The sequence below is a fragment of the Halichoeres trimaculatus genome, unplaced genomic scaffold, assembly GCF_033239565.1.
Source record: "Halichoeres trimaculatus isolate MK-OKI-2021-1 unplaced genomic scaffold, fHalTri1.1 fHalTri1_scaffold_20, whole genome shotgun sequence".
Taxonomy (NCBI): domain Eukaryota; kingdom Metazoa; phylum Chordata; class Actinopteri; order Labriformes; family Labridae; genus Halichoeres; species Halichoeres trimaculatus.
Window position 1 is genome coordinate 11,248,758 of NW_027437198.1, and position 27,306 is coordinate 11,276,063.

At 42.8% G+C, this 27,306-nt stretch overlaps 2 protein-coding genes across 2 annotated transcripts; one reads left to right on the forward strand and one right to left on the reverse strand.

The window, feature by feature from the left end:
- Positions 1-1,403: 1,403 nt before the first annotated feature.
- LOC141809202 (uncharacterized) lies at positions 1,404-18,309 on the forward strand. The gene is made up of 40 exons (XM_074696098.1): positions 1,404-1,514; positions 2,661-2,817; positions 4,230-4,257; positions 4,923-5,013; positions 5,731-5,823; positions 5,906-5,969; positions 6,088-6,186; positions 6,311-6,454; positions 6,565-6,660; positions 6,755-6,873; positions 6,968-7,120; positions 7,199-7,372; positions 7,461-7,634; positions 7,714-7,828; positions 7,915-8,105; positions 8,188-8,309; positions 9,222-9,291; positions 9,389-9,549; positions 9,650-9,758; positions 9,897-10,028; positions 10,115-10,321; positions 10,444-10,581; positions 10,655-10,778; positions 11,843-12,014; positions 12,180-12,392; positions 12,498-12,642; positions 13,099-13,305; positions 13,410-13,514; positions 13,641-13,793; positions 13,881-14,129; positions 14,224-14,436; positions 14,520-14,732; positions 14,849-15,010; positions 15,094-15,222; positions 15,447-15,535; positions 15,698-15,821; positions 15,986-16,194; positions 16,285-16,393; positions 16,479-16,651; positions 17,117-18,309. Exons 1-40 carry the CDS (start codon positions 1,404-1,406, stop codon positions 17,334-17,336), a joined length of 5,757 nt encoding a protein of 1,918 aa, XP_074552199.1. The 3' UTR covers positions 17,337-18,309.
- A 196-nt stretch (positions 18,310-18,505) lies between these two features.
- On the reverse strand, positions 18,506-25,781 carry LOC141810175 (nuclear distribution protein nudE homolog 1-B-like). The gene is made up of 9 exons (XM_074697551.1): positions 25,539-25,781; positions 24,545-24,673; positions 23,499-23,652; positions 21,704-21,852; positions 21,293-21,429; positions 20,884-21,153; positions 20,662-20,747; positions 20,191-20,336; positions 18,506-20,057 (listed from the first exon to the last, which is right to left on the reverse strand). Exons 2-9 carry the CDS (start codon positions 24,628-24,630, stop codon positions 20,009-20,011), a joined length of 1,077 nt encoding a protein of 358 aa, XP_074553652.1. The 5' UTR covers positions 24,631-24,673; positions 25,539-25,781; the 3' UTR covers positions 18,506-20,008.
- Positions 25,782-27,306: the final 1,525 nt, after the last annotated feature.

The window sequence follows — 27,306 nt, forward strand, 5'->3', positions numbered from 1 at the left end:
TAACAGCGGCGTGGCACAGGCGGATTGGGCAGCCAAGAAGATGGTGTGGATACCGTCAGAGAGGGAGGGCTTTGAAGCTGCCAGCATGAAGGAGGAGAAGGGTGACGAGGTAACGTACGCCGTGATGATGTCATTAGCTGATGAACTTGTAGCTTCTCTGTGACCTGTGGCTGCTGCTTTGGTCACTTTACTTTTTACTTAGACTACTTGTAGATTTAAGCTTTGGCTATAAACTCAGCACATTTTTTACAATAATTTTATTTTTCTGAATTCTGGATAAAGTAACAAAGCCGGATGGTCATACTAATGTGCAGAGTTTTTACACTTTATTTACAAATAAAACCTTCTAATTTATTTATCCCTGTGATACTCTGTTAAAGCTTGAACATGATTTACAGCTTTGTGAAACGCATCTTTTTTTTGCATTAGTGTGTTCAAAATCCCTTATTTCAGCCTCTGTCTGAAACCCTTTTATTCAACTACTGTGTCTTTAAGGCTCCCTATTCCACAAACCCTGTTCCCTCTGATTGGTCAGCTCTCTGGAGGTCTTGTCAGAGGCGGAGCTTTGCACAGACCTTGGAATTTTAGGCCCATCTCTCCAACGTGTCACAGGCTAGTTCGGAGATCCTTATGCAATGACCTCATTGTTACTTTAAGCTTTAAGATCTTGTGACGATCTGGTGTTATAGTAAGAAAGTAGAGTTTTGATCGCTTAACAGACAGCTCAGGGATTTTTTACAACATATGGATATGAATGAATCTGCCCATTTAGCATAAATATTTAGCTTTGTTCCTTTCTATTTGTGTTCAAAATAGGAACTCATAATACCTCCTCTTTAAGGACTCTTTCTGTGGTGTTGCCTGAACCTGTCTGAGGGCCCAGTAACCCCATAAGAATACCTTGCATCTCCTTTGGCTGTTTTAAAGTAGTTGAGGTGGATACACACTAAGGCAGGGGTGGCCAATCCGTCAGAGACCAAGACCCAGTGACATTTGTTGCATTTATAAGCATGTTTCAATTCGTACCAAGAGCCGTGTCAAAGACAAATTTTAGTTTTTATTGCAGAAGAGACAAAGTTTCATCCACCTACCTATCTAGATAGCTATGAGCACATGTGTGATGTAGAGAAAAGAAACTGAAACTTAAGTATCAATCTCATCACCCAAGTATTGATCAATACTGATCACATCTATATATCAATAATTTAAATTGATTGGTACACCACTACCCATAACAATAATAAATGGATCAATGAGCCGCATGTGGCTCGCGAGCCGCAGGTTGGCCACCCCTGTACTAAGGTCTTCAAGTTTTCAGGGACAATGTGTGTTTTCTCTTCCAGGTGGTGGTGGAGCTCTCCAACGGTCAAAAGACAACTGTGAACAAAGACGACATCCAGAAGATGAACCCGCCCAAGTTCAGCAAGGTGGAGGACATGGCCGCGCTTACCTTCCTCAACGAAGCATCTGTCCTGCACAACCTGAAAGACAGATACTTCTCCAGCCTGATCTATGTGAGTGACTCAAACACAGACAGACAGACAGACAGACAGAAAGACAACCAGACAGAAGCAGAGGGAGAGACAGGTGTTAGTTTCAGGAAGAGAGAAAGTACACCAACTATCAGCTCAATATCACCCTCAGCAAAACTAGTCAAATAATTTCTTTCCCAAAAATTGTCTCTCCATCCCTTATGTCTTCATGCTCACAGCTTCAACGAGGTGTTTTTACAAATAGAAATTAAATGCGTCTCGACACAGAATATGAATGCACACTTTAACTTCACAGCAGCACTTTTAAGCATCTGTGTAAAACCTGAATGTTACGAGAGGTTCTCTATGTCCTATAAAGGTCAGCAGGTAGGATGTACTGCCTTTGATCTCCTTATGAAGTTCATATGGAAAAGTCTTCGTCTAAACACTTTGTGCACACACTGTACTCTCTGCACAGACTCAGGATGAGACGTCAGGATCAACAGCTTATGTTTTTATTTTTTCAGTCAGTCCTACAAAGTCTAATAAGGTACGGGATGTAAAATTAAAACCTGAGCTGGTGAATCTAATACTGACTGCCATAAGGATCACTGGAGGTTAAGACCTTCAGTCCCTCCAGTCCTTATAAGAGCAGACGGCATCTGAGCTGCACAGAAACATCACAAAGGCTGAACATGAGCTGTGACCCTGAGGAGGAACATACCGAGTCCTACGATGTAAAGTACAAATGATTAATATACATTTTTCATTTCAAGAGCTCAAAGCTTTCAGTCTGACAGGGATGGCTGTGTAATATGTACATTTATCTTAAAGGCTTTGTGTCTGAAACCAAAGTACAGTTCCTTACAAACACTTACAAAACAGAATATAACACCTGAATAACTTTGATCTGGGTTGTGAATTCAACCTATCATATTTACAATATGATAAGAGGGGGGCATTCATGGGTTCACCCATCCTAAACATGATAAACATGACCTAAAGCTGAGACACACGCTGGGATTAGGGATAACAAGACACAGGTGAGACACACTGGGGTGATCAGGGGAGAGAGAAATACAGAGACAGGAAGTAATGAAATAAAACAGGAAACAGAAAAAGAAAAAACAAACAAACTAATCAGTCACAAACTAGATGTGAATAAAATACAACCCTCTGATTCTTCAGACGTACTCGGGTCTGTTCTGCGTGGTGGTGAACCCCTACAAGATGCTGCCCATCTACTCTGAAAAGATCATTGAGATGTATAAGGGAAAGAAACGCCACGAGGTGCCGCCGCACATCTACTCCATCACAGACAACGCCTACAGGAACATGATGCAAGGTAACACCTGAGGTGATGTCAGAGCATCGATGTTGTCCTCGATATCTGAGTAGTAGCTGCTTTGAGAAAAAGTAGTTTTAAACAGTAAAAATTTCAATGTCTACGTTATTACAGGGAGTACATATGTTATTATGTCAGAATTAGATACTTATTTTGTTTTGTGTGTTTTTTTTTTCTTTTGGAAATGTATTTAGCAGGAAAGCCTCTGTGTTTCCCCCTGTCTTGGCCAGTTTGTACTGATACATTTGTGGTCAACTTAGGTGCAGAAAAAATAAATAAATTATCAAACAAAAAGCCAAAAACACTTTCTTTAAGGCCATGTCCACATGTAGCCAGATATCTGGGAAACCGCGCATATTTTTATATGTTTAAGCCTATCATACACATGAAACTGCAGTTTACTGTCATTAAAAACTGTTTTCTGAAAGTGAAGATTTTGGAAACTCCGGTTTAATGGTTTGATGTAGACGCCAGGAAACAGAGGTTTTGGTCCTCAAACGTCACAGCTGAATGATGGAGGTTGTTTCTGATTGGCTGGCACAGGTTTCACATCTGAAAAACACTGCCAAATATGGGTTTGGCATGTTTTGAGCTGCACTTATCGGCAGACTTTCCCAGTCCGTGTGGATAAAAGTATTTCTGAAAAACGAATGAAGAGGGAAATTTGTTTTTGAAAATGCACGGCTATGTGTGTACAAGGCTTAAGTCAAGATCACAGATATACATGATTGAGGTGAACTGAAGCATCAAACTGACTAAGACAGGAGGAAATGAAAAGACTAAATACATATTGAGGTAAGGAGCTACAGGACACAGGTGTGACAGAGAGACACAGGTGAAACTAATCAAGTGTAATCACATAGGGAATTTCAATCAAAGCAAGAAATAAATAACTCTTGACTGAATGAAAGAAAAAGATAAATCCAAAAACAGAAATCAAAAGACAGATGACAACACATCTCTGTAACATGAAGAGTCATGCTAAATGAGTGTAATTCTCAATGAAACAGAAAGTCCACACCCACTCACTAAGTGACTGATTAGGAGTTAATGGTGTCAGAGAGAAACTCTTTTTAAGCCTCAGAGCGTGCCGTCTGCACCCTGCATGCTCCACCATTGACCTCAGACCAACTCTACACTTTCCATTCAGCCCCAGAATGGCCATACATGGAGCAGGGAGACAAGATTACAGCGATACAGCGCTGCATCCACCTGCTATTTTTAGATGATATTAAAGATGGAAGCTAATCTCTCTCTGAACGGGATTTCTGAGCTGTTTTTGCTCTCGTGTCTAAGTGAAGATTTCATGTTTGGTCTGGTCGGCTTGGATTCAGATAAAAAGTTCAGCTCAGCAAGCATTTCACATCCATTTAAACGTACCTCTCTTTCTTTATCTCTCTTTTTCTATACAGATCGTGAGGATCAGTCTATCCTCTGCACGTGAGTCAAAACACAATAACTCACATTTTTCCTGTTGAGTTCACACACACACACAAAACTTGTTTCCACCACTTAAGAGGACATCACAACATGTTTTCCTTAACTGAAGACCATGTGTAAAGTGTGTGCTTGAATTGTGGATGTTGTGGGGACTCTATCCCAAAAATAAAGATGGGTCCTCACAACAGGGTTGTGTTACTGGATTTATATCAAAAGTCACACAATGTAACAGCCAACTTTTTTTTTTTTTTTTTTAATTTTTGGCAGATGCTTGCTGTCTGATTCAGCCTAACTTCTGAATCAGTGTAAACTGTAAACCTGTTTTATATACAATGTGGGGGACATATTTGGAGGACTGGTCTCCTCAGTGCAAATATCTCAAATTTCAAATTTTAATTTAAAACCTGACAGTGTTTTCATATGAATTCTCAGATCTTTAAAATGTTTTAATACCATAAAAGAAACATCATGTTTTCCTAAAGCTAATATCTGTTGTTTTGTACTCTATACTCTAAACCCAAGCATCATCTTTTATCCAATTTCAAAAACTGTTTATTATCCTTGTTGCTTTATGAGTTTTTGTTGTAATCTTTCTTCTGTTCCTCTTTTTGTCTCCTTTCATCCCTTTTCATGTTCTGTCTCCTGTCCTCTGCTCTGCCCCCTAGAGGTGAGTCTGGTGCTGGGAAGACAGAAAACACTAAGAAGGTGATTCAGTACCTGGCTGTTGTCGCTTCCTCACACAAAGGCAAGAAGGATGCAAATCCTGTGAGTAAAAAAAACTTATAATTAATAACAGAGAAATGAAAAGCCTGAGTTATTAAAAAAATAGAGGTCTGAGCTGGAAACTGAATTATACTTTGCAAGCTACTTGCTAGGTGTAATGCCAAGATCACCAGTAGTGATGCACAGACTATTGGGGCTCAAAAAAGTTCAGTCCAATCAGCATCCACTCTTTTGCAGATTGTATTTCAAATGTTGGGGTTAAAACGAGGGCAGTATCACGTAAGGGAGAATATTCCATCATACATGTTCATGATATGATTTCGTTTCTGCAGCTGTGTGGACTTAGCAATAATAAAACACGTTCTTTCACTGAGAAAACACTCCCAGGACAGGAGATATTGTGCAAACTCGTCTCATCTTCTTCACAAATCCTTCATAACACTGATTAAGAGCTACAGCTGCTGTCTGCTCAGCTGCAAATAATCTACCGTTTGTTTAGCTGAGATTTATTGATGCCTGACTTCTGGGCCTGCTGCGTTTGAAGCTGTCACGCGAGGAGCCAATTTTGGGAAGTTGCTTTTGGTTTAATGCACTAAGTTTGTGTTCCTGCTTCTGTCTGCAGCAGTCACAGCAGCCACAGCAGCAACTGGCCTATGTGAGTATAACATTTTGTATCTGATAAAGAAAAAGTGCAGAGATGTGATTGTCTTCTTGTGGTTTTGACTTTTTTTTCGGTACTTTGCGCTGTAGGGGGAGCTAGAGAAACAGCTGCTGCAGGCTAACCCCATCCTGGAGGCATTTGGAAACGCAAAAACCATCAAGAACGATAACTCCTCTCGTTTTGTGAGTATTTTGCCAGTGCTACAAACCTATATTTACTTTCAGTGTTATACTCAGTGATTTACAATGTTTGTTGTGTCCACAGGGAAAGTTCATCAAGCTCAACTTTGACGTGACCGGTTTTATCGTTGGAGCCAATATCGACACCTGTATCCATTTCTGAGTTGGATTTTTCAGACTTAGATTATAGCGGTGTAATTAATGCGCTATGAAGTAACAAACTGAAAGCAGCGTAGTTACGTGGTTGTCTGCTTAACCCTCCACCAGACCTACTGGAGAAGTCTCGCTGTATTCGCCAAGCCAACACTGAGAGAGCCTTTCACATCTTCTATTACATGGTGGCCGGAGCTAAAGACAAGATGAGAGGTGAGGAAAACATAAACAGAGACTCAATGTTTATGCAGACGATACACAACTCTACCCACCAATCAGAACTTATCGTCTCCTCACCACATCCAAATCTTTACCCTATGTTTGTGTCTGTGTTCAGAGGAGCTCCTGCTGGAGGATTTCAGCGCATACCGTTTCCTTGTAGCTGGTCATGTGGAGATCCCTGGTCAGGAAGATGACGAGTTGTTTCTGGAGACTCTGGAGGCCATGGAGATCATGGGCTTCACCGAGGATGAGAGGGTTGGTAGGTATCACTGAAAAACTGCTGTCCTGGTCCTTTTATTTTAAAGCTCTGTGGTATCGACTCTTGGTTGCAGGTTTTTGGATCAGTTTCCTTCTTCCTCCTCACTGCAGGGATGTTGAAGGTGGTGTCCACTGTGCTCCAGCTTGGCAACATCAAGTTTGAGAAGGAGAGAAACAGCGAGCAGGCGACCATGCCTGACAACACAGGTAAGTGTTTTAACAAACAAAAGCACTCTAAAGAAACACGTAAAACCTCTCTGATGTCTTCTTTCTCCATCTAATGTCCCCTCTTCAACCCAAGCTGCTCAGAAGGTGTGTCACCTGCAGGGCATCAACGTCGTGGACTTCACACGAGCCATCCTCACCCCCCGAATCAAAGTGGGCAGGGAGGTGGTGCAGAAGGCACAGACCAAGCAGCAGGTCAACAGAAAACAAACACCAAAACATAAAAATTAAGTACATCCACCTCAGGTTATTGTTTTCAGGACTCTTTTCAACTCCTCTTCCTCCTCAGGCTGATTTTGCAATTGAGGCCTTGGCAAAAGCAATGTACGAGCGCCTCTTTCGTTGGATCCTGGCCAGAGTGAACAAAACCCTGGACAAGAGTAAGAGACAGTCAGCCTCCTTCCTCGGCATCTTGGACATTGCTGGCTTTGAGATTTTTGAGGTAAACTCTTAAACATTACAAGAGAAAATTGTTGAATCGATGCTGATTTTAAACAACTGAAATGTTTCTCTCCTTCAGGACAACTCCTTCGAGCAGCTCTGCATCAACTACACCAACGAGCGTCTGCAGCAGCTCTTCAACCACACCATGTTCATCCTGGAGCAGGAGGAGTACAAGAGGGAGGGCATCGAGTGGAGCTTCATCGACTTCGGCCTGGATCTACAGCCCTGCATCGAGCTCATCGAGAGGCCGGTGAGGACAAGACACAGTCACAAGAACTGTGATATGATGTGGATGATATTCTTCTGATCCTTGTTGGTCTTTGTTGCCTCCTCCACAGAACAACCCTCCTGGTATTTTGGCCCTTCTGGACGAGGAGTGCTGGTTCCCCAAAGCCACTGATGTTTCCTTCGTGGAGAAGCTGCTGAACCAGCACACCGGTCACGTCAAATTCTCCAAGCCTAAACAACACAAAGACAAACTCATGTTCAGTGTTTTGCACTACGCCGGGAAGGTAAGCGTCCAGTCCTTACCTGAGTGATCATTTGTGAAGTGAAAGTTGAATGATGCATTCATGTGTACTGCATTTCCAGGTGGACTATAATGCTGCAAACTGGTTGACCAAAAACATGGATCCTCTGAACGACAACGTGACTGCTCTGCTCAACAACTCATCTAGCAACTTCATCCAGGACCTGTGGAAAGACAGTCAGTCCTCCATAACAGTTCAACATCCATTTTTTTTTGTTGTTGTGAAGATCAAAATGTGGGATAAATCTTTTTCTCTGTATCAGCGGACCGAGTGGTGGGTCTAGAGACGATAACCAAGATGTCTGAGAGTTCACCGGCCTCCACCAAATCAAAGAAGGGCATGTTTCGCACGGTGGGCCAGCTTTACAAAGAGTCTCTGGGGAAACTGATGACCACGCTGCACAACACACAGCCCAACTTTGTGCGCTGCATCATCCCCAACCACGAGAAGAGGGTGAGTTATCTGTAGAGCTTCTTTACCTGCAAAAAGCAAAGGTTTCCTGCGTGCATTCAGTGTTTGCTGCTCTGTGATCCAGTCTGGGAAGATGGACGCTAACCTGGTTCTGGAGCAGCTCAGGTGTAACGGAGTGCTGGAGGGGATCAGGATCTGCAGACAGGGATTCCCCAACCGCATTGTGTTCCAGGAATTCAGGCAGAGGTGAGGAAGCAGCTGAAAGCATTTACAACCAATAGAGGGATTATCAACAACAGGATGCGCGCGCAACTTGGGTGCAGAAGCACTGCGGAGTATAATGGTTTGTCAATTGATGTGGAGGAGTTAACCACCAAAAAACACATTTTTTAACTTAATGTCATCACTTTGACGGATGGCAAAATGCTCCCAGGTTTGTTAGATAGCAGTGAGTGGACAGAAGAGATCAGCAAATGGACAGATATTAGGTGGACAGACGTTTTTTTAGCAGAGAAACCTAGCGTGTACCCAGAGAGGAAACACAACTGTTACTAGATGCTCATGACTGCATTATCCGTGGACACTTATCAGTCTGTGACAGACCAGGATGTGAACATTGTTTCATTAAATAAGCAAAGTCAAATCTGTACTTTGGGTATTAGCAGTTATTATTGTTGCTTGCAGTCAAACCTGGTTAACTGAGGTTGGATAAAGAATACACATTTAATTACACACACTCAGACGTCGCTGGTGTTTCAGTGTAAAGTGTGACCCTGTTAACTGGCAACTCTCGGCTGTTAATCCCGGCTGCCCTCCAAGTGTATTTGTCTGCGGCTGAAAGTCACCAGTTAGCATGGTCGCTATTAACGCCGAAACACAGGTTACTCTGTGACGGTCGAAACTTGACAGAAGTTGTCTCTGTTGTGTAGTATTGTTTTTGACAGCTGTCCACAGAAAAAAACCTACATTCTGATGCATCTAACAGGTTGAATTTAGTGTTTAAAAAATGCTAACTCATCTGAATGAATGGAGCTAAATGCTGCTTCTGCGGTCGAGATGCATGCGCATCTTTATGATGACGTAGGCTGGTAATCCCTTTAAGAAGAGCTACACACATGCATAGAAACTGCACATTTCTGAAGTGTTTTTCTTCTTTAGATACGAGATTCTTGCTGCAAACGCCATCCCCAAGGGATTCATGGATGGGAAACAGGCTTGCAGTCTGATGGTGAGCTGCAAAACAATCAACATTTCATAACTTGTGAAAATATTTTAACCTATCTTCTTTGTTCTTCCTCCTCCTCTTCTTGTGTCCTGTCCTCCAGGTGAAGCACCTGGATCTGGACACAAACCTGTATCGTATCGGTCAGAGTAAGATGTTCTTCAGGACTGGAGTCCTAGCTCAGCTGGAGGAGGAGCGAGACCTCAAACTCACAGTCATCATCATCGCCTTCCAGGCACAAGCTCGAGGCTTTCTGGCCCGAAAGTACGATGAGTCTCAAAATCCTGAACCAGGTTGTCTGAGGTGGGTCTCAAACTGAGGTTTCATACAAGCTAACCTCTGCTCTGTGTTTGTGTGTTTGTAGAGCTTTCAGTAAACGCCAGCAGCAGCTCACCGCCATGAAGGTCATTCAGAGGAACGCGGCCTGTTACCTGAAGCTCAAGAACTGGCAGTGGTGGAGGCTCTTCACCAAGGTTACAGACACACAAACATACATAGAAATATTATATGTGTATATTTAGAGGAATTTTTCTATAAATGATTATGCATTAAATAATTTTGCACACTCTACTTGAGTTTGTAATTGTGTGATTTTTATTTCTGTGGTTCAGGTGAAGCCACTGCTGCAGGTAACCAGACAAGAAGAGGAGATGGGTCAGAAGGAGGAGGAGCTGAAGGCAGCAAAGGAAGTGGCAGCCAAGACTGAGGCTCAATTGAAAGACATCTCCCAGAAACACAACCAGGTGAAGAAAGTTTTGTTTAATCTCAGTATTTGATTGTAAGAGTGGAACTCTAGAAACGACAGAGGTCTGTGTGTGTCTGCGTGTAGCTAGTCGAGGAGCGTGCCCAGCTAGAGTCCAAGCTGCAGGCGGAGACAGAGCTGTATGCAGAGGCCGAGGAGATGAGAGTGAGACTGGAGGCGAAGAAGCAGGAGCTGGAAGAGGTGCTGCATGAGATGGAGGCGCGTCTGGAAGAGGAGGAGGAGCGCAGCAGCTCGGTGCAGCAGGAGAAGAAGGAAATGGAGCAGCAGCTGCAGGTAGACACACATTATTATTAGTTTCATAAAACATATCCACCTGCAGCTCTCAGCTGTCTGATGGTTTCAGACCCAAAACTTTTCTTAATCTATCTTTAACCACATGTTATGTTCTCCTGCAGCTAATGGAGGCGCACATCGCTGAGGAAGAAGACGCCAAGCAGAAGCTGCAGCTGGAGAAAGTGGCCGTGGAGGGAAAAGTCAAAAAGCTGGAGGAAGACGTTCTTGTGATGGAGGACCAGAACAACAAACTGCAGAAGGTATAAAAGAGGCTGGATCTCTTCAGGGTCAGTGTTTCATGCTCATTCCTCTGTGTTCTGGATCTTTCTGCAGGAGCGACAGCTGCTGGAGGAGAGAATGGCTGATTTGAGCTCGAACCTGACGGAGGAGGAGGAGAAGTCCAAGAATCTGACCAAACTCAAAGCAAAACATGAGTCCATGATCTCAGATCTGGAGGGTAGGAGAGATGCCAAATCATGCCTGAAGTATAAAAAAAATGATAATGAATCAAGTTTAAAGGTCCCATATTATGCTCCTTTTCTGCAGTTTAAAATGGATCATTAGTGTCTTCCGTGCCAATGAGAGTGGCGCTACGAGCTCCGAGTGCACAATGTTTAGAAAACAGTGAAGCTCGTTTACCGTAACATTACAGGCTAAAACAACAGGCTAGCCACAGCAAAAGTTAGCATCCTGAAGCTAACACAGAGACAGGGGGGACACTGAGGAAAAGCTCTTACATCTGCTCCACAGCACACAGCATTTAAGATACTCACAGTTCCAGGGTCCGAGGTTTGTTGGAGGATGGTCGGTAATGTGCCTGGATTCAGGACCAGTCTATTTGCTAGCCCTCTGTTGTACAGTCCAAAGTTGAAAAACAGCCTGCCACGAAGTGACTAGCTCACACATGCACAGTTTTACTGAGTGTAGCTGGCACATTTCCTTGATAAATGAACTCTAGCTACTTAGTCTTGTCTTCTTCCAAAATGGGAAGCTTGAGCATGGAGCTATGTGGCTGTTTACAGCCAAAAACAGAGCAGTGATGGTTCTTCAACTTTCGCATTCTCCTCCCTACTGCTGGAGAGATTTCTCTCCAGCAGCGGGGAGAGGAGTGGGCGGGGAGGAGGTTTGGGGGTATCTGCACCGGTGGACCAATCAGGTCAGACTTGCTCCTGATAAGTCAAAAAACAGGGAATCGCTGACGTCGGCAAATCCCCAAAATCCAAACAGCTCGTTTTAGGTCAGGATTTTACATTCACAAGCACTACTAAGTACAGGTTTTGTCATTAGATATCACATTTTGTGGGCTGGGAGGAAAGCCAAAGACCCACAAATTTCACTAAAAGACTTAATAAAGTGATATTTACATAATATGGGACCTATAAAAAATCATTAATAGCAAAACACAGAGAAATTTTGAGGTGGATTGCCATCCTCACCCAGAGAGGGGTTTATTTGTTTCACAATTTCAAAATAAATTCCAATGAAAAACTGAAATAAAACTGAAAACTCCTGTGTTGTCAGTGCGTATGAAGAAGGAGGAGAAGGGTCGTCAGGATGTGGAGAAAGCCAAGAGGAAACTGGAGACGGAGCTGTCTGAACTCCAGGAGCAGCACACTGAGCGGCAAGCTCAAGTAGCTGATCTCCAAACCAAGCTGACCTCCAAGGAGGACGAGCTTCAGGCCACACAGAGCCGGTAGGAAGAACTGCACAAACATAACAGGACAGAAAAACAATACAGGCGTTGATTTAACTGCTCATCATTTTTATCTTTTTATCACTTGGCCTGAACAAAGAAACTTCTGGTAAAAATACTAAATAAGATACTTTCAAAGAAGCTTTTCTGTGTCCCTGTCCCCAGCCTGGAGGAGGAGAGTACTCAGCGCGGAGCGGCAGTGAAGAAGGTCCGGGAGATGGAGGTTGTGATCTCAGAGTTGCAGGAGGACTTGGAGGCAGAGAGGGCGGCCAGAGCGAAGGTGGAGGCAGCCCGGCGAGACCTCGGAGAGGAACTGAACGCTCTGCGCACAGAGCTAGAAGACAGCCTGGACACCACCGCTGCCCAGCAGGAGCTACGGTCTGTAAAACATAACCTCTGAAGCTTTGGGGTTAAGAAAAGTAAACAACATTATCATCCGCATAAAGGTAGACTTGTGATTTTGTGTGTGTGTCCGACTTGCAGGGCAAAGCGTGAGCAGGAAGTAGCCATGCTGAAGAAAGCCATGGAGGATGAGGGAAGGAGCCATGAGGCCCAGGTCCAGGACTTGAGACAGAAACACAGCCAGGCCGTGGAGGAGCTCAACGAGCAGCTGGAGCAGGGAAAGAGGGTAAAAACCACAATGCTGATTTTTTAATCAATCAATCAATCTTTATTTATATAGCACCAAATCATAACAAATGTTATTTCAAGACACTTTACAAAAACATTTACAGGTCTAGACCCGTAAATGTTAATAAAATTTTATTAGCAGAAACCCAACATCAAGACAAGATAAGGAGTCTTATCTTATCTTAATCCACCATGAGTACAGGACTTTGCAGCATTTAGCAAGTTACAATGGCAAGGAAAAACTTCCCTTTAACGGGCAGAAACCTCGGACAGAACCAGACTCATGTTAGACAGACATCTGTCTCGACTGTGTTGGGGTTAGAGAGAGACAGATAGAGGAGAGAGAGTGGGAGGGGGGGGGGGGGGGGGGGGGGGGGGGGGATAGGCCACTAATTTACATTCCATAAACACGCTTATTAAAAATCACTGATGAGTCCCGTGTCTCTACATCCAGGTGAGAGCTGGTCTGGAGAAGGCCAAGCAGGCTTTGGAGAAGGAGGCTGCAGATCTTAGTGCAGACCTGAGGTCTATGGCCAGCGCCAAACAGGACGTGGAGCACAAGAAGAAGAAAGTGGAGGGTCAGCTGAACGAACTGCATAACCGTTTCCAGGACAGTGAGAGACAGAGGACTGAGCTGGGGGAGAAAGTCTCCAAGATGACAGTGAGTCGGGACAGATTTAACTGAAACCAGAGCAGAGAAATTTACAGAACAATGGTTTCAACCAGCTGCTGAAAACAATATTTTACTCCTCAATTTTTCTCCAGATGGAGCTGGAGAGCATGGCGGGTGTGCTGAACGAGGCTGAGGGAAAGAACATCAAGCTGAGTAAAGACGTCTCCACGCTGTCCTCACAGCTCCAAGATTCACAAGTGAGAGACAACTATCATATCATGTTATGACATTTAAGTCTAAATTTGAAAAAAAAAAAAGAAAAAAAGAAGTAGCTTTACAAATCGTTCTTAATGTTTCCTGATTTTTCCATGTTCCCCCTCCAGGAGCTGCTGGCTGAAGAGACCCGGCAGAAGTTGAATCTGTCTGGACGTCTGCGTCAAATGGAGGAGGACAGGAACAGCCTGATGGAGCAGCTCGAGGAGGAGACGGAGGCCAAGCGTGCCGTGGAGAGGCAGGTCTCCAGCCTTAACATGCAGGTGAATCTGAGCTCTGGGAGTCACAGAAAATGTATGTCGTAGTATAAGAAAAAATGTCTAAAACATATCTGCTCCATGTCCCATCAGGCGTCAGATTATAAGAAGAAGCTGGATGAGATGTCAGGCATGGTGGAGATGTTGGAGGAGGGGAAGAAGCGTCTGCAGAGAGAGCTGGAGGCAGCAAACAACGACTACGAGGAGAAAGCTTCAGCCTACGACAAGCTGGATAAGAGCCGGAGCAGGATGCAGCAGGAGCTGGAGGATGTCCTCATGGACCTTGACAGCCAGAGACAACTTGTGTCCAACCTGGAGAAGAAGCAGAAGAAGTTCGACCAGGTAACAACCAGCTGAAGTTTCACTTGAATACGTACCTTCAAATGTGCACAATCCTGTCCTTCCTGATGAGTTTCCATCCTCCTGTGATGGTCAGATGTTGGCAGAGGAGCGTGCAGTGTCCAGTAAATTTGCAGAGGAGCGAGATCGAGCAGAGGCAGATGCCAGGGAGAAGGAGACGCGGGTGTTAGCCTTGGCCAGAGCTCTAGATGAGAACCAGGATGCTCTGGAGGAGGCGGAGAAAACTGTGAAGAGCCTCAAAGCTGAGATGGAGGATCTCATCAGCTCCAAGGATGACGTGGGAAAGAATGTGAGAGGACATTTCAGAACATAAACAATCAATTTCTCAGTCAGCATAAACTTAAATCTGAAGTCTTGTCTGTTTTCTGTTAGGTCCATGACCTGGAGAAGGCCAAGCGGGGTCTGGAGGCCATGGTGGAGGAGATGAGGACTCAGATGGAGGAGCTAGAGGATGAGCTACAGGTGGCTGAGGATGCCAAGCTGCGCCTGGAGGTCAACACTCAGGCGCTGAGAGCTCAGCACGAGAGGGAGCTGCACGCTCGGGATGAGATGGGCGAGGAGAAGAGGAAGCAGCTCATCAAACAGGTGGAGTAACAACAGACATTTCAGGCAGCAGTTAAAAATACAACTAATTTTATAGAACTGGTTATTTGAAAAATAAAGATCACGAAGTTCAGTGTTCACCTGGCTCTCTTCAACAGGTGCGTGAGCTGGAGTCGGAGCTGGAGGAGGAGAAGAAGCAGCGAGGTCAAGCATCAGCCAGCAAGAAGAAGCTGGAAGGGGAGCTGAAGGACATGGAGGACCAGCTGGAGGCCACCGGTAGGGGGCGTGATGAGGCAATCAAGCAGCTACGCAAGATCCAGGTGAGCACAGTCATCCAGATAAAAGCATGAAGTTTTGAAGCTGGAGAGATGAACCCAGTGTGACTTCTCTGCTCTGCTCACAGGGACAGGTGAAGGACCTGCAGAGGGACCTGGAGGACTCCCGTGCTGCCCATAAGGAGGTCCAGACCTCAGCCAGGGAGGCTGAGCGACGATCCAAAGCTATGGAGGCTGACATTGTCCAGCTGCATGAGGTGTGAAACATCACAGTTTCTGAGTAAAGCAATGATCTGGTTTTCATAACACATGGAGTTTTCTATCTTTCTGCAGAAGAAAGTTTTAATGATTTAAAATAATCTTTGCAACACAGATGTGGATTTGTTCCACTGTGGTTTACTCTGCATGCAAACTGGAGCAACTAAAAAAGAAATCTGAGCATCGTTATATACCTTTAACTCCCTCTTTTCTTTTTGTCCAGATGTTGGCGGCAGCTGAGAGAGCTCGTAAGCAGGCTGAGACTGAAAGAGACGAGATGGCCGAAGAGCTCGCCAACAATGCTTCTGGAAAGTGAGTGTTAAGTGGTTGTTGTATTTTTCCCTGAGGAGCAGAAAGAAGGTGGGACATGCAGCAGAAGGTCGTGGCCAGGAGTTAAGTTGTGTAGTTTAAGAAGATGAGATGTTTCTCATAATTTCTTCATCGTCTCTTTCTTCATCTCATCTCTCTGTTCAGATCTATCTCCTCCGATGAAAAGCGCCGCCTTGAAGCCAAGATCAGCCAGCTGGAAGAGGAGCTGGAAGAGGAGCAGAACAACATCGAGAGCCTGAATGACCGTCTGAGGAAGAGCCAGCAGCTGGTAAGTTCAGGGTCCAGAGACTAGGCCTGACATTCACTCAGGCGCGGTTTGGACTCGACTGGCAGCTGTTTAATCCACTGCAAAAACTTGGAACAAGAGACAGCAAACCTTTAGAGAAAGCTGCATCCAAATGCATCTGTGCTTTGTCCCAAATCTCTGTGCAGGCGGAGCAGCTGGGTGCAGAGCTTGCAACCGAGAGATCGACCTCCCAGAGTAAGGAGGGATCCCGGCAGCAGCTGGAGAGACAGAACCGAGACCTGAAGGCCAAACTGCAGGAGATCGAAGGCCAGGGCCGCTCCAAACTCAAATCCTCCATCGCTGCCCTCGAGGCCAAGCTGAGAGAGGCGGAGGAGCAGCTGGAGATCGAGAGCAGGTGATTCTACATGGTGAAAAAAACAAGTAAGCTGCAAGACAAGAGGATGCACAGATTTCAATGCTCTGTGGTGATTTTTGTGTTTTGTAGGGAGCGTCAAGTCACCAGCAAGAATCTGCGCCAGAAAGAGAAGAAGCTGAAGGATTTAAGCATCCAGGTGGAGGATGAGAGGAAACAAGCGCAGCAGTACAAAGACCAGGTAACCCTGATCTTCATGAGCAAAACAAATAAAAACTTGAAGCTTTTTTCATCAACATGGCGTTAAGACAGTTTGTTCTGTGCAGGCAGAGAAAGGCAACATCCGGGTGAAGCAGCTGAAGCATCAGCTGGAGGAGACTGAGGAGGAAGCTCAGCGCATGGCAGCCGCTCGAAGGAAACTGCAGAGGGAGCTGGAGGAGGCCAGCGAGGCCAACGACGCCTTGAGCAGAGAGATATCTTCACTCAGGAGTAAACTGAGGTAGAGAGCGCAGAATAAACTCTGGGATGAAAAATTGACTGTGGATAAAAAAATCAAAACAATAAAGCTACAGAAAGATTTTTTAAAATTTGACTATAAAATTAACCCCAAAATTAAATCACCTCGGGGATTTTATAGATTTCTAATGTGAAGGCATCAGATGATTTGTGATTTTATATGTCCTCTTCCTCCTTTCACTCCTGCTTCTTTCTCAGACACATCTGATCTGCTAACTGTCTCCTGGGAATGTTCTCCTTTTCCTCATCAAGCTTTTTAACTCTCATTTCTTCAGCGCTGTCCTTAAACCTCTTCAGTTTACGCCTGCTGCAACATTTCAGGGGCTTTAACAAAAACAATCTCACTTTGCAACAAGCTGCTCTCTGTTCTTCCTCTGTCCTGCACCTCCTTCTGACCCTCCTCTTCCTCCTCTCTTCCTCCCTCCTCCTCCTCCTCGGGTGTTCCCAGGCGTGGCGGCAGCGGCGGGGAGGCATCGTTCAGCAGCCCCAGCCCTCGGAGCAGCGGTGGTGGGATGAGGAGCCTGGGGCTGGGAGGGAGCATCAGCAGGAGGAGCACCATCAAGGAGAACTCGGTGGAGCTGCAGGAGGAAGAGCCACGGTCCCCGTCTCCTCGCGCCTGCAGCCCCCCTTTGGAGAACCGTGTGGAGGATTACCCCCCAGATGAATAGAGGGAGACACAGAATGTAGATCAGGTTTCAGCTGGGGAAAGAAAAACTTCAATTCTTTGAATTAATATTTGAAAGTTTCGATAAATTAAAGACAGCACGCTTAGAAAGTTTTAACAAAAAAAAAAAAAAAAAAAAATCATCGACGACTTGAAAAGAGGGAAAATAAACAATTAAAAAACAGGCTTTAAGAAAACATATTTATCTTGTATAATTTCACAATGTAACATTAATAAATCAATTTTTAGAAGTTAATTCATGTAATTCCAACATTATTTTTTGGTTAAAAGAACAGATCGATCAGATCAATATCCATCTTCCACAATTCAATTCCCAAATCACTTAGACTGCAAAAAAAGTAGTAAAAGGGATTTATAAAGCATTTATTTGTTAATTTAATATATTGATATTTATTCATCTTTAAGCAGTTTAATTATATTTGTTCTCCGCCCCATAACAGCTGAGTCACAGAGCTGTGACTGTGATACAAAGACAAAGACCCTGAATATTTTGTTTTGTTTTGATGACTACAACTCCACATCCTTTGAGAGATTTCTAAGAATCCAGGAGCAAAAGTATTTAATCTGCTGCACCATAAAGACCTGCTTCAGCCTGGTAACTCTTTGAATGTCTCTTCATGCTTTTATTAATGAAAAGGTACAAGAGCACAAGAGTCGCATTGCAAAAAATGTAAGCATTCAAGCCATGTAAGATTTTTATCTATTCCGTAAAAACTAAGGAAAAAATTTTTTATTTTGCAGCAAATTAAAGATTTTTAATTTGAACAAATTGAAGCAGATTGTGGTTAGAAAATTGATATATAAAAAAATTAGATCTTTTGCTCCAATGAGGCACAAAGTTGGGCTGTTTTACCCACCACTAAACTCTAAACAGGATGGAAAAATGTTCTAGAAAAATGTATTTATTATAAAAGTGAATGTAAAACTACATTTGTAATCCAGCTGTTGTATATTTATTCTCCAGATTAAGTGGTGTGATTTAAAACTCACAGACACATAATAATATATAATCTGTAATAATAAAACAAGTACAATGAATGCTGTGATGTTCCAATGAAGTGATAATAAACTCATAAATCCCTCAAAGACTCGTCTCAGTTCCTCCAGAATGAATAAAACACAGTTTTTTTTACCTTTCAAGTTTTATTGCTTTCAGAAACAGAAGCAGCACTGACAGCAAACAAAGAGCAAAAAAAAGTTTAATACTTTGTTCATGAGCATGTAAGTTTTCCTTTACAGTCAAAAAAGGCAAAAAGGAAACTTTGACTCACAAGTGCAGTCCGCTGTTTCTGTTTTAAAACTCGCCCTGAGCAGCTCAACCTACAAACTCATCCTATGTTAATGACCTTACATGAGAGGTACAGTATCCTTACAGAAACACACACTACACTTCCTTCTATTACTTTTCTTTTTTAACATAAAACACACGAAGCCTTCACTGAAGTTTTCAAATCATTTCCTTTTTCACTCCCGCAAAGACAGAAGTCGAGCTCTGCAGAGAAAGTCCTTTGATGATCAGAGTTTGTGGATTTTTCCACCGACTTTATCTGAAACCTTTAGTCCAAGAGCGACTTTTCAAATGGTGGGAGATACGCCGGGGTTGTTGAAAATGTTGTCAAAATGCAGAAAAGAGTAACCGGTTCGTGAAATGTTCAAATACCTAAATAAAAGATGAGTCGTTTTTGATTCTCCCTTCCACCAAAATTCCCCAGAACTCTTATTTTGGAAAAAACTTTGAGTTCAGGTGCGTGCTAAGTTCCTCAAACAATCCCTGTTGAAAAACCCACGTATATCCCTTTGTACACAGCCTGGTGAGCCCAGAAGTGTTTCAGCAAACTGAACCCAACACGTCTTCTATTTTTCTGTCGTTTGATGTTTCCACATCTCAAAACTGAATTTGTGCGATACGTCCCTGCAGGGAAAATTTCTGTCCTACCTGTGCATCAGCACAACTCTTTTCTAACTACTCTCAATTCTGACTGTACGGGAAATAAACCTTCAACAAAAAAAGTGTCATATTTTAGAAAATAATTTCCAGTTAATATTATGAGGTGGTTTAAAATGCAGTCATCTTAGTAACGCCACTGCAGATGTGTAAAATCACATATAAAGTGTTGCTATGCATCAAATAAACCACTGACTCCAAATCTTGTAAGACAGAAGTGCAAGAAAGCTGATGAGTAAAGAAGCTGCAGCAGACAGCTCCAATCTGTGACTTGACTTGATGGTTTGGAGAGATTTTTCTCATCCTTCCATGCAGGAAAAGTGTCTAACCAGTGTCTGTATTTACTCACCCTTCCTCTGTTAACACAGCAAACCATGCAGACCGGGTGCTGAACTCTTTCCCTGACTTTAAAATGTGCTCCTCCTTCAGTCCTGACCCACCTTCAGAGCAAAAAAAGGCAAAAAGAGATCAAAGTCCAGGAGGTTAGTTCAAGCTAAGTGCGAGTGCTGAAAAGAAGTCCAGCTCACAAAGAAACGAAAAACTCTGAGCTTAAATTGACTTCCCAAAAGTCTCCATAGTAAAGCATCCAACAGTTCCATCTCTGCAGTCTGTTTAATGTGCAAAACACAGAACCGTCTCTCGTTTTAGAGATCTGGGCCTGAAGAGCAGGGAGCATGAGCAGCTCACAGGAGGACGTTTTCTTTGATACTTCACAGCAGCAGTTTAGAGCCCGCTCCGAAGTCTAACCTCTTCACCAGCCTTTAAAACACAAAAAACACACTCAGAGGGTTTGTCTTCTGCACACTCAGCCTTAGAAACCATCAAACTTTCACCAGGTACACATCAAGGATTGTAAAACACCTAAGGGCTCATTTTTAACATGCTGACTCACCCCTTGTTGTAGAGACCATTTGTGGGATGCGTCTCTGATGTGTTGTTCTGACTCGCCGTCGTGCCCTGTCCTCCAGCATGGCCTCTGCGGTTAGCTGTCTGCTCGTTGACGTATTCCCGACACGACGCCAGCTTTGACTCTAGATTCTAAAGAAGGAGTGAAAAGTTTAAGACCTTTTATTTCAGGTTGTCCACTGACTGTCATGCCTTATTAGTCTTCCTTTTTATCATTAAAGTACTTGGAGTTAAAACACTTATTTACTCTAACAGTTGCAGTTATTTAAGGAGACAAATTGTTAATTATGTGTGTTATTTATACTGCTGGTCACCACAAATTAACTCTTATACAACAGAGCAAACATAGTGTGTTTCAGAGAGAACAAAGCTCCTCACAGCCACACATGATGTAAGTCAGCAGCTGATGAAAACCCAGAGGGCTGATTAATGACTCCTTTGATTTGTCTCTTCTTACCCCGACTTTTCTCAGCAGCTCCCCGACGATGTTCAGAGCTGAGATCCTCGCCGACGTGGTGAGAGGAGTTCCTGAGAGGCTGTCAGCTGCAGAAAATGAACACCTGGTCAGTACATCAAGTTTTCTGTAAAGGTAAGTATTCACCACATCTGAAAAATGACTAAAAGTAATTAAAAAGCAGACAAAATGAGGATTTATAAATTAAGGACAGCAGAAGCTGACCTCTGCTGATGGATGCCGGCGTGGCGAAGGACTCTACTAAGGCCGCCGGTCTGGACGGTGTGTTGGTGGAGGAGGGGACAGGTTGGTTGGATGAAGAGGTGTTTTTGTCCTCGGTTCTTTTGTCTGGAGGGGTGAGTGGAGGGGTTGGTAAGCTGGCTGAGGTTGACGAGGAAGGGGCAGTGGGGGTAGGCTCTTTGGGTGGAGTGGTGAGAGACGGCTTCCTGTCCTGAACCTGCTGCTTCTGCCGCACCGCCAGCTCCTGTCTCAGGTCTGAGGCATGAACACAAACAGACACAAGAGAGAAAACCACTCAGAGTCTCGCAGCAAGGACAAAAAACTAACAACAAGCTCTGCAGTGAAACCAAGGGTCGCCTTCTTTTTGACTGACAGCAGGTGATTCTGTTTCTACCTCTGGCCTCGTCCTTCAGCCTCTGGACAGATTCCAGCAGATTCTCTTTCTCGTCAAGCTCGCTCTCCAGGAAGGCGTTCCTCTCAATGACCTGGTTCATCCTCTGCTCAAAGTCCTCCAGGGACATTATGGTCGCCCTGAACACCACAGAGGAAGAGAGACTGACTGTGAGGCTTTGGGACACACCAACATGAAGTCACCACAAAGGTTTTCAGGCTACTTTAAGCCAGACACTCTAAGTTACTCAAATCTGTAGAATAATTAGTTACAGTTTAAAAACACAAATACTGTTTTTTTTCACTTCACTCGCCATGTTTTGGTGTTTCCCACATGGATTTTTTCCAACACTGAGCTCTTGTAGTTTGGTCGTACTATCACATGGTTTACGTTATCAAGCGAGTGACCTCTGACCTTTTAGTCCTCTCCAGGTCGTCGTTGGCCTGCTCCAGCTCTCTGATGTACTTGTGAAGCTGGTCCCTGATGGCTGTGGTCTCAGCGAGGTCTCCTTCCAGAGTGGAGATCTGACGGTATGCTTCTGAGTGCTGTGTCTCATATTTCTCCTGATGGAGAAAAAAAGAACAAGAGACATAAATCTGACAGTAATAAAGAGAGATAATGATAGTTATGTCTCATTTATTTCTTTGCTAATGATTTACATATCCTGTTTAAGAAGGTGGCATGCAGTTGTCTTGTGGTAAGTAAATCTAATTTTTGAAAGCTGACATTCAATCATCTGGAAAGTGGAAGGCAGAGTACACCTCTTTTTCTTACAAAGTATCAGACATGTTGGGCTGAAATAAAAAACAGAAAAAGTACATGAAGAATGAAAATAAACCTCCATGGCTTGGTGACATAAGCAGACCTGTGTGGACTCCCTGAAGGATTAAGTCTTTACGTTACAAGCTGAGTTATGGAAATTTAAACACATTAATGGTCTAAAATGATCAATATCCATCCTCACTGAGCCTCAAGGCGGCATCAAGTGACTCACAGCTGAAACTGACAAACAGAGAAGACACTGTGTCAAGATTCAGCTAAATTCCACACAGTCTCGACATACTGCTCATACACGCTGACAAAGATAAAAACCTGCAGGAACACTTCCCAACAGGGCTTCAGCCTCGTCCAGTTTAAATTTAGCCGCTTTCATACAGCTGACGCTGCACTGTGCCTAAACAATGCTGAAGCACATCTTTAAAGCACAAAAGGCCGGGGCTGTGGGTGTAACATGTGCCATCTCATGTGTCTTGTAAACAACTGGACGCCCAAAATTCCCTCGGGATCAATGAAGTTTCTATAGCTGTAAAAACATGAACAATATTCCCGATATTTCCAAGAACTTTCAGGGTTTGCTGCATGTGTGAACAGAGACAGCTGCACACACAGACTTTCTGAGTCAAACTCTTCACCTCCAAGTGGAATTCCCACATGACACTGGGGTGGGCTGATGTGAGAAGCACAGGGAAATACTAGGAACAACCACCGCAGTTGTGAGGGCGATGAACTTTATTTGATATTCTACATATATTGTTATATATCTGACTGCTTATGACATGAATCAGCTCCCTTACCAAGAAAAATAAAGTCGTTTTCAAAGGGACATGACTTGAAGAGGTTTTATGGTAAGTACTGCCATCCCCTCCAGACACAGGCCAAGCAAGAGTCATCAGCTGCCTTTCCCTGCCCTGAATCAATCCTCTGTGAGTGGGACAGCGTGTGTGTGTGTGTGTGTGTGTGTTTGAATGAGGGCAGGACTGGCTACATGAACCGTAACAAAGCACTTTCCATCAGCTGATAAATATGGAAATCCCCAGTCAAATACCTTCAAACAGTTATTCAGGGCGTTAAATGTTATCAGGATAGCCGTGTAACCCTGATACAGCAGCTTTATGCTCCAGTGTTTGCAGATTAAACCATTTAAAGACAATGGTTCCTGTTAGAGACTACTTTAAAGCCTTCAGGGAGAAGGGAGGAGGATATATTACACAACTATTACATCCATCCTGGAGCACTGGGACAGAACAGTCTTACACCACAGTTCAATATTTTGTTTACTTCAGAGTGCTGTCACTAAGACCTTCAGGGAAACTTTCCATCTGAATCTATTCTTCAACCTTATTTTTAGCCTTCAGTAAACTTCTCTTGATCTACAGAAAAGTGAACTGTTATTTTTGAAATATCTACCACCTGACAATATCAGCAGTACCTTGTAGTTTTCCAGCTCCATGCGGAGGCGGTTGTTTGCAGCAATAAGCTCACGGTTTCGTGCTTCACACTGCTTCAGCTCTGTCTCCAGCTCCACCTCGTAGTCCCGACTCATCTGCTGAAACTCCTGCAGCTCCTCTTGGGCTTCCTCTGCACTGCACGCACAAACACACAGGATGTAAGCCACATGTTTGTTACCTTTGGATGCAATCACTGCAAATCATTTGAACTATTCTTCAATTTATTAGCTTTTGATTTCCTTTGAACACAACTGATGTTTGGAGAAAAACAATCATGCGATGTCTCGGAGGAAGGTTGGCAGAATGTGTCTAAACCAGACCTGTTTGGACAAAAAACACAACCTGAACATTTCCCACCGGAACAGAGGAAACTCTGGGCTTTACGGATTGAACACAAAAGTCTAAACTTCACAAAATGTGTCTTCTTGTAAATATACTAAAAGATTTAGATTATTTATCTAGTAGGACTGTCTCAGACTGACATTTCAGTTAATTGAAATGGAAAGCAGGATATTTTTTTAAAACATTTTTCAGACTTGTGTGTGAAAGAGCCCCAGGCATCCTTAAGGTAATTTTGGGTTGGCACTTCAGTTTAATCTGTTCAATAAAAAGGTACATGTACATAAAATGTTGATGAGCAATGTATGCCAGAAGGTTTTAGAGCATAATGCCAACAGATTCTCATGTTTCTGTGTGTTATGATATCAAGTCTGTCAACTAAGCAAACTGTGCATGAAAAATTTCAACACCTTCAGGAGTTTTCCTGCCAATTTAAGGTTATGAAACTCATTTCCATTTTGCAACATCACATAAACTTATTTGGGAAAATAAACAAAGGGCATGAAGAAATTTTATTTAAACACCGCAGGGTGCTTCCACAAGTGTTTTTTTAAAGGGATAGCTCCATTTCAATAAGTGGGCTGGACCCCTCAATTAATGTAATTTTAACAAACCCCAACCCAAACGTTAGTGTCCCAGTGAGTATATGCCATGTATGAGGAAATGATATGATAACTCTGAGATTCACCTCTGTTGGTGTCTGGCAGCTTGCTCCCTCCAGTATTCCAGCTCCTCCTCCAGGGACCCAAACTCTGAAGGTTCTTGATCCCCCATCTCAAACCCAAGATGGTTCAGCCCAGATGAAGAGCTGGCTCTCCTGCAACAGAAAACACCCTGGGTGATTCAATCAAATCATTGCTTTAAACAAAGACAACTAATTAACAATCTCACAACCTCTTTTTGTTTGCTGTTACAGTTTGTTTAATGTGCTGCCTTGTCTGTGTTTTTTGTACAATTTTTTTTCTGTAAAACAAATTTAAATTAAGCAAACTAAAAGATACATTTTGACAAGTTCCAGCCTGTAGAATTTCTAAACGAAACTCGGGTCAGTTTTCATTAATGTTACACCATTTAAAGTGAAGGCCTTCATAGTCACAAAAAAATAGAATAAATATGAGGGTTTAATGGCTTAATCGGCATAGTTATGAAATATCAGTGTTTAATATTTGCAGGTAAAACGTTAGAGTTTTGATTTAGGTGTTCACTTGCAATCCATTAAGATCCCCGTGCGTTCATTAGGAAAAAAGCATTCAAATTTGGACTAAATAATGGTTATTAATACCAAACGCACGCCGAATTAAATGTCTACTTATAACAAGAAGGATTTTAACATTTATTGAATTTTTTATATATTTAACTAAAGTTACTTCACAAAAAAGTTCATAAATTACAATGAGTCCGGTCACAGCGAGCTGAACGCAAAAAGGGGAACCTCAAGCAAACGTCACCCAACAAATAACGGTTAATTTATCGACTATTTAAGATTATTACAAGTAACACATGGTCTAATTAACATTGTGGGTCTTTAAGGCGAACTCTTAAAGACGAAATATAAGTTATACAAAAACACAAAGAGGTAGGAGAAAGCTTTTAAATGCAAATAAGTTAGCTACTCCAGCTAACGGAGTTTAGCGTTAACCATTTAAATCCCAGCTGGGGAGAACGTATCACCGCTAACTTACGCTCAACAGTTAGCTTCCTTCGACGGAGTCTTTTCCAATTTAGTGTTTACTCCTCTTCATTTGTCTGTATTATTAAAAACGGAGATTTTTCTGTTTTAATTATAGTAAAACCGACCAAACAAAACCTCTTTCGGGACTTGCCCGGAGTTGGGAATCATAAAGTTGCAACTGTCTCGAGGAGAAGTCGAACAATACACATAGCCATTCATATTGTCGTGGAGAGTCGACCAATCAGAAGTTACGTGACGGTCTCGTTGCCTGTTGCTATTTGTCGATGACCTGTCAGTTAATATAAATGGGCGGGATTTGACTCACTGTCCAATCAGAAGAGTGTTACCAGCCTGGGAGGGGGAATCTGCCTTTTAGTCTAGACGCTTTGATGGATTACAAGAGGCCGCTGCTGCGTTCAGAAGCTGTCGGAAACAAGAAAAATGATGCACCAACATTTCTTTTCTACTCTTAAAACCCTGTATGCATAAGAATGGAACAACATTTGATGTAAAAAGTGAATGGATGGTCAATTGAATTATGAAGAATACCGGTGCCATACCCAGAATACCACCATTGAATATTTGTGACGTAAAATGAATCCCCATTATTTTAGTGAGTCCTAGTTGAATTACGATTATTATCTTTATTATTATCATTTTTATTATTTCCTCCAGCATAGTTTTCTGATAGAATTATTTAACTTGGTGTTTTGGTTTGTGACATTTAAAATTATGAAGACTGTTTGTAAAGAAACCCTCAATGAGGTAGGTTATAGAAAGTCAAGCCTTATCAAAAAAGATGCACATGAAAGGGATAAAGATAAAGGCTGTAAACTCAGCATTATATGGCTGATATAACTAAAAGATTGTACATGGTTAAACTTCAAACTTTTGTAAAAAAAATGTATGATAAAATTTTTAAATAAACACACCTAAAAATAGGAAATGTGGCTTATCATTGTAGGTCCGTCATACTGCATCCTGCTCTGCATAAGCCTCCCATCATGATGTTTTATTTATTGACCAAATATCTGATTACTGGCATAGGAGTTCATATTGCACATATGTCTGACTACAGAGACACCTGACAGCAATCTTAAATCTGATTGGGGAATTTTACTTCCTGTAGGGGTTAGAGGTCTGTCCTTTTCAGAGGGATTAACCGGGCCTATCTGATCCCGGTTAATCCACACGCACCATCACTGCATAAAGCTGTTATAGACACGCTTCAATCCTCTCTGTCCTTGCTTCATATCTGAGCAGCAATGTCTTGACTACTCTAACAGTTGATTGCAAATATAACTTTTTAACCCTATGAGGGAATTTGATTGAAGGAATAATTCAACATTTCAAGATATATTGGTCAAATTTTCAAACCACAGATTTTAGAAGTGATTTTGAGCCTATGCAATGACTTCCACTACAAAGCAATGGCTGTTGCAATGCAAATCATAATACAGAGACAAGAGTATGAAGAATATTAAACATTTTTTTCTTTATTTTTGTTTGGTACATGGAAAAGCAATATAGTTCACCCAAAACTTATAAAGAAGAGATGTGTTATGTAGGGAATGAGATGCTTTGCTTCTACACTTTAAAAGTTGAAACAAGATATCCAGAAAAAATGAGGACAGCGTCTTAATCTCTAGAGGTTTTAGAAAAATTATCCTCCAGGGTGTGAAATTTCACCATTGAAAGAACAATATACAGCAAAGTCACTTAATCTCTGCTGATATGAGGAATATTAAATGTTGTATCTTAAAGCTAATTTGCTTATT

Excerpts from the sequence above, each read along its gene's own strand:
- LOC141809202 (XM_074696098.1), top strand. The coding sequence starts at position 1,404 with ATGAACCCGCCCAAGTTCAGCAAGGTGGAGGACATGGCCGCGCTTACC. Across the intron at positions 6,661-6,754 it reads GACCATGCCTGACAACACAG|CTGCTCAGAAGGTGTGTCAC; the intron begins GTAAGTGTTTTA and ends CTTCAACCCAAG. Across the intron at positions 7,829-7,914 it reads CCAGGACCTGTGGAAAGACA|CGGACCGAGTGGTGGGTCTA; the intron begins GTCAGTCCTCCA and ends TCTCTGTATCAG.
- LOC141810175 (XM_074697551.1), bottom strand. The coding sequence starts at position 24,630 with ATGGGGGATCAAGAACCTTCAGAGTTTGGGTCCCTGGAGGAGGAGCTG. Across the intron at positions 20,337-20,661 it reads AGCTGCTGAGAAAAGTCGGG|AATCTAGAGTCAAAGCTGGC; the intron begins GTAAGAAGAGAC and ends CTCCTTCTTTAG. Across the intron at positions 20,058-20,190 it reads AATGGTCTCTACAACAAGGG|GCTGGTGAAGAGGTTAGACT; the intron begins GTGAGTCAGCAT and ends TGTGTTTTAAAG.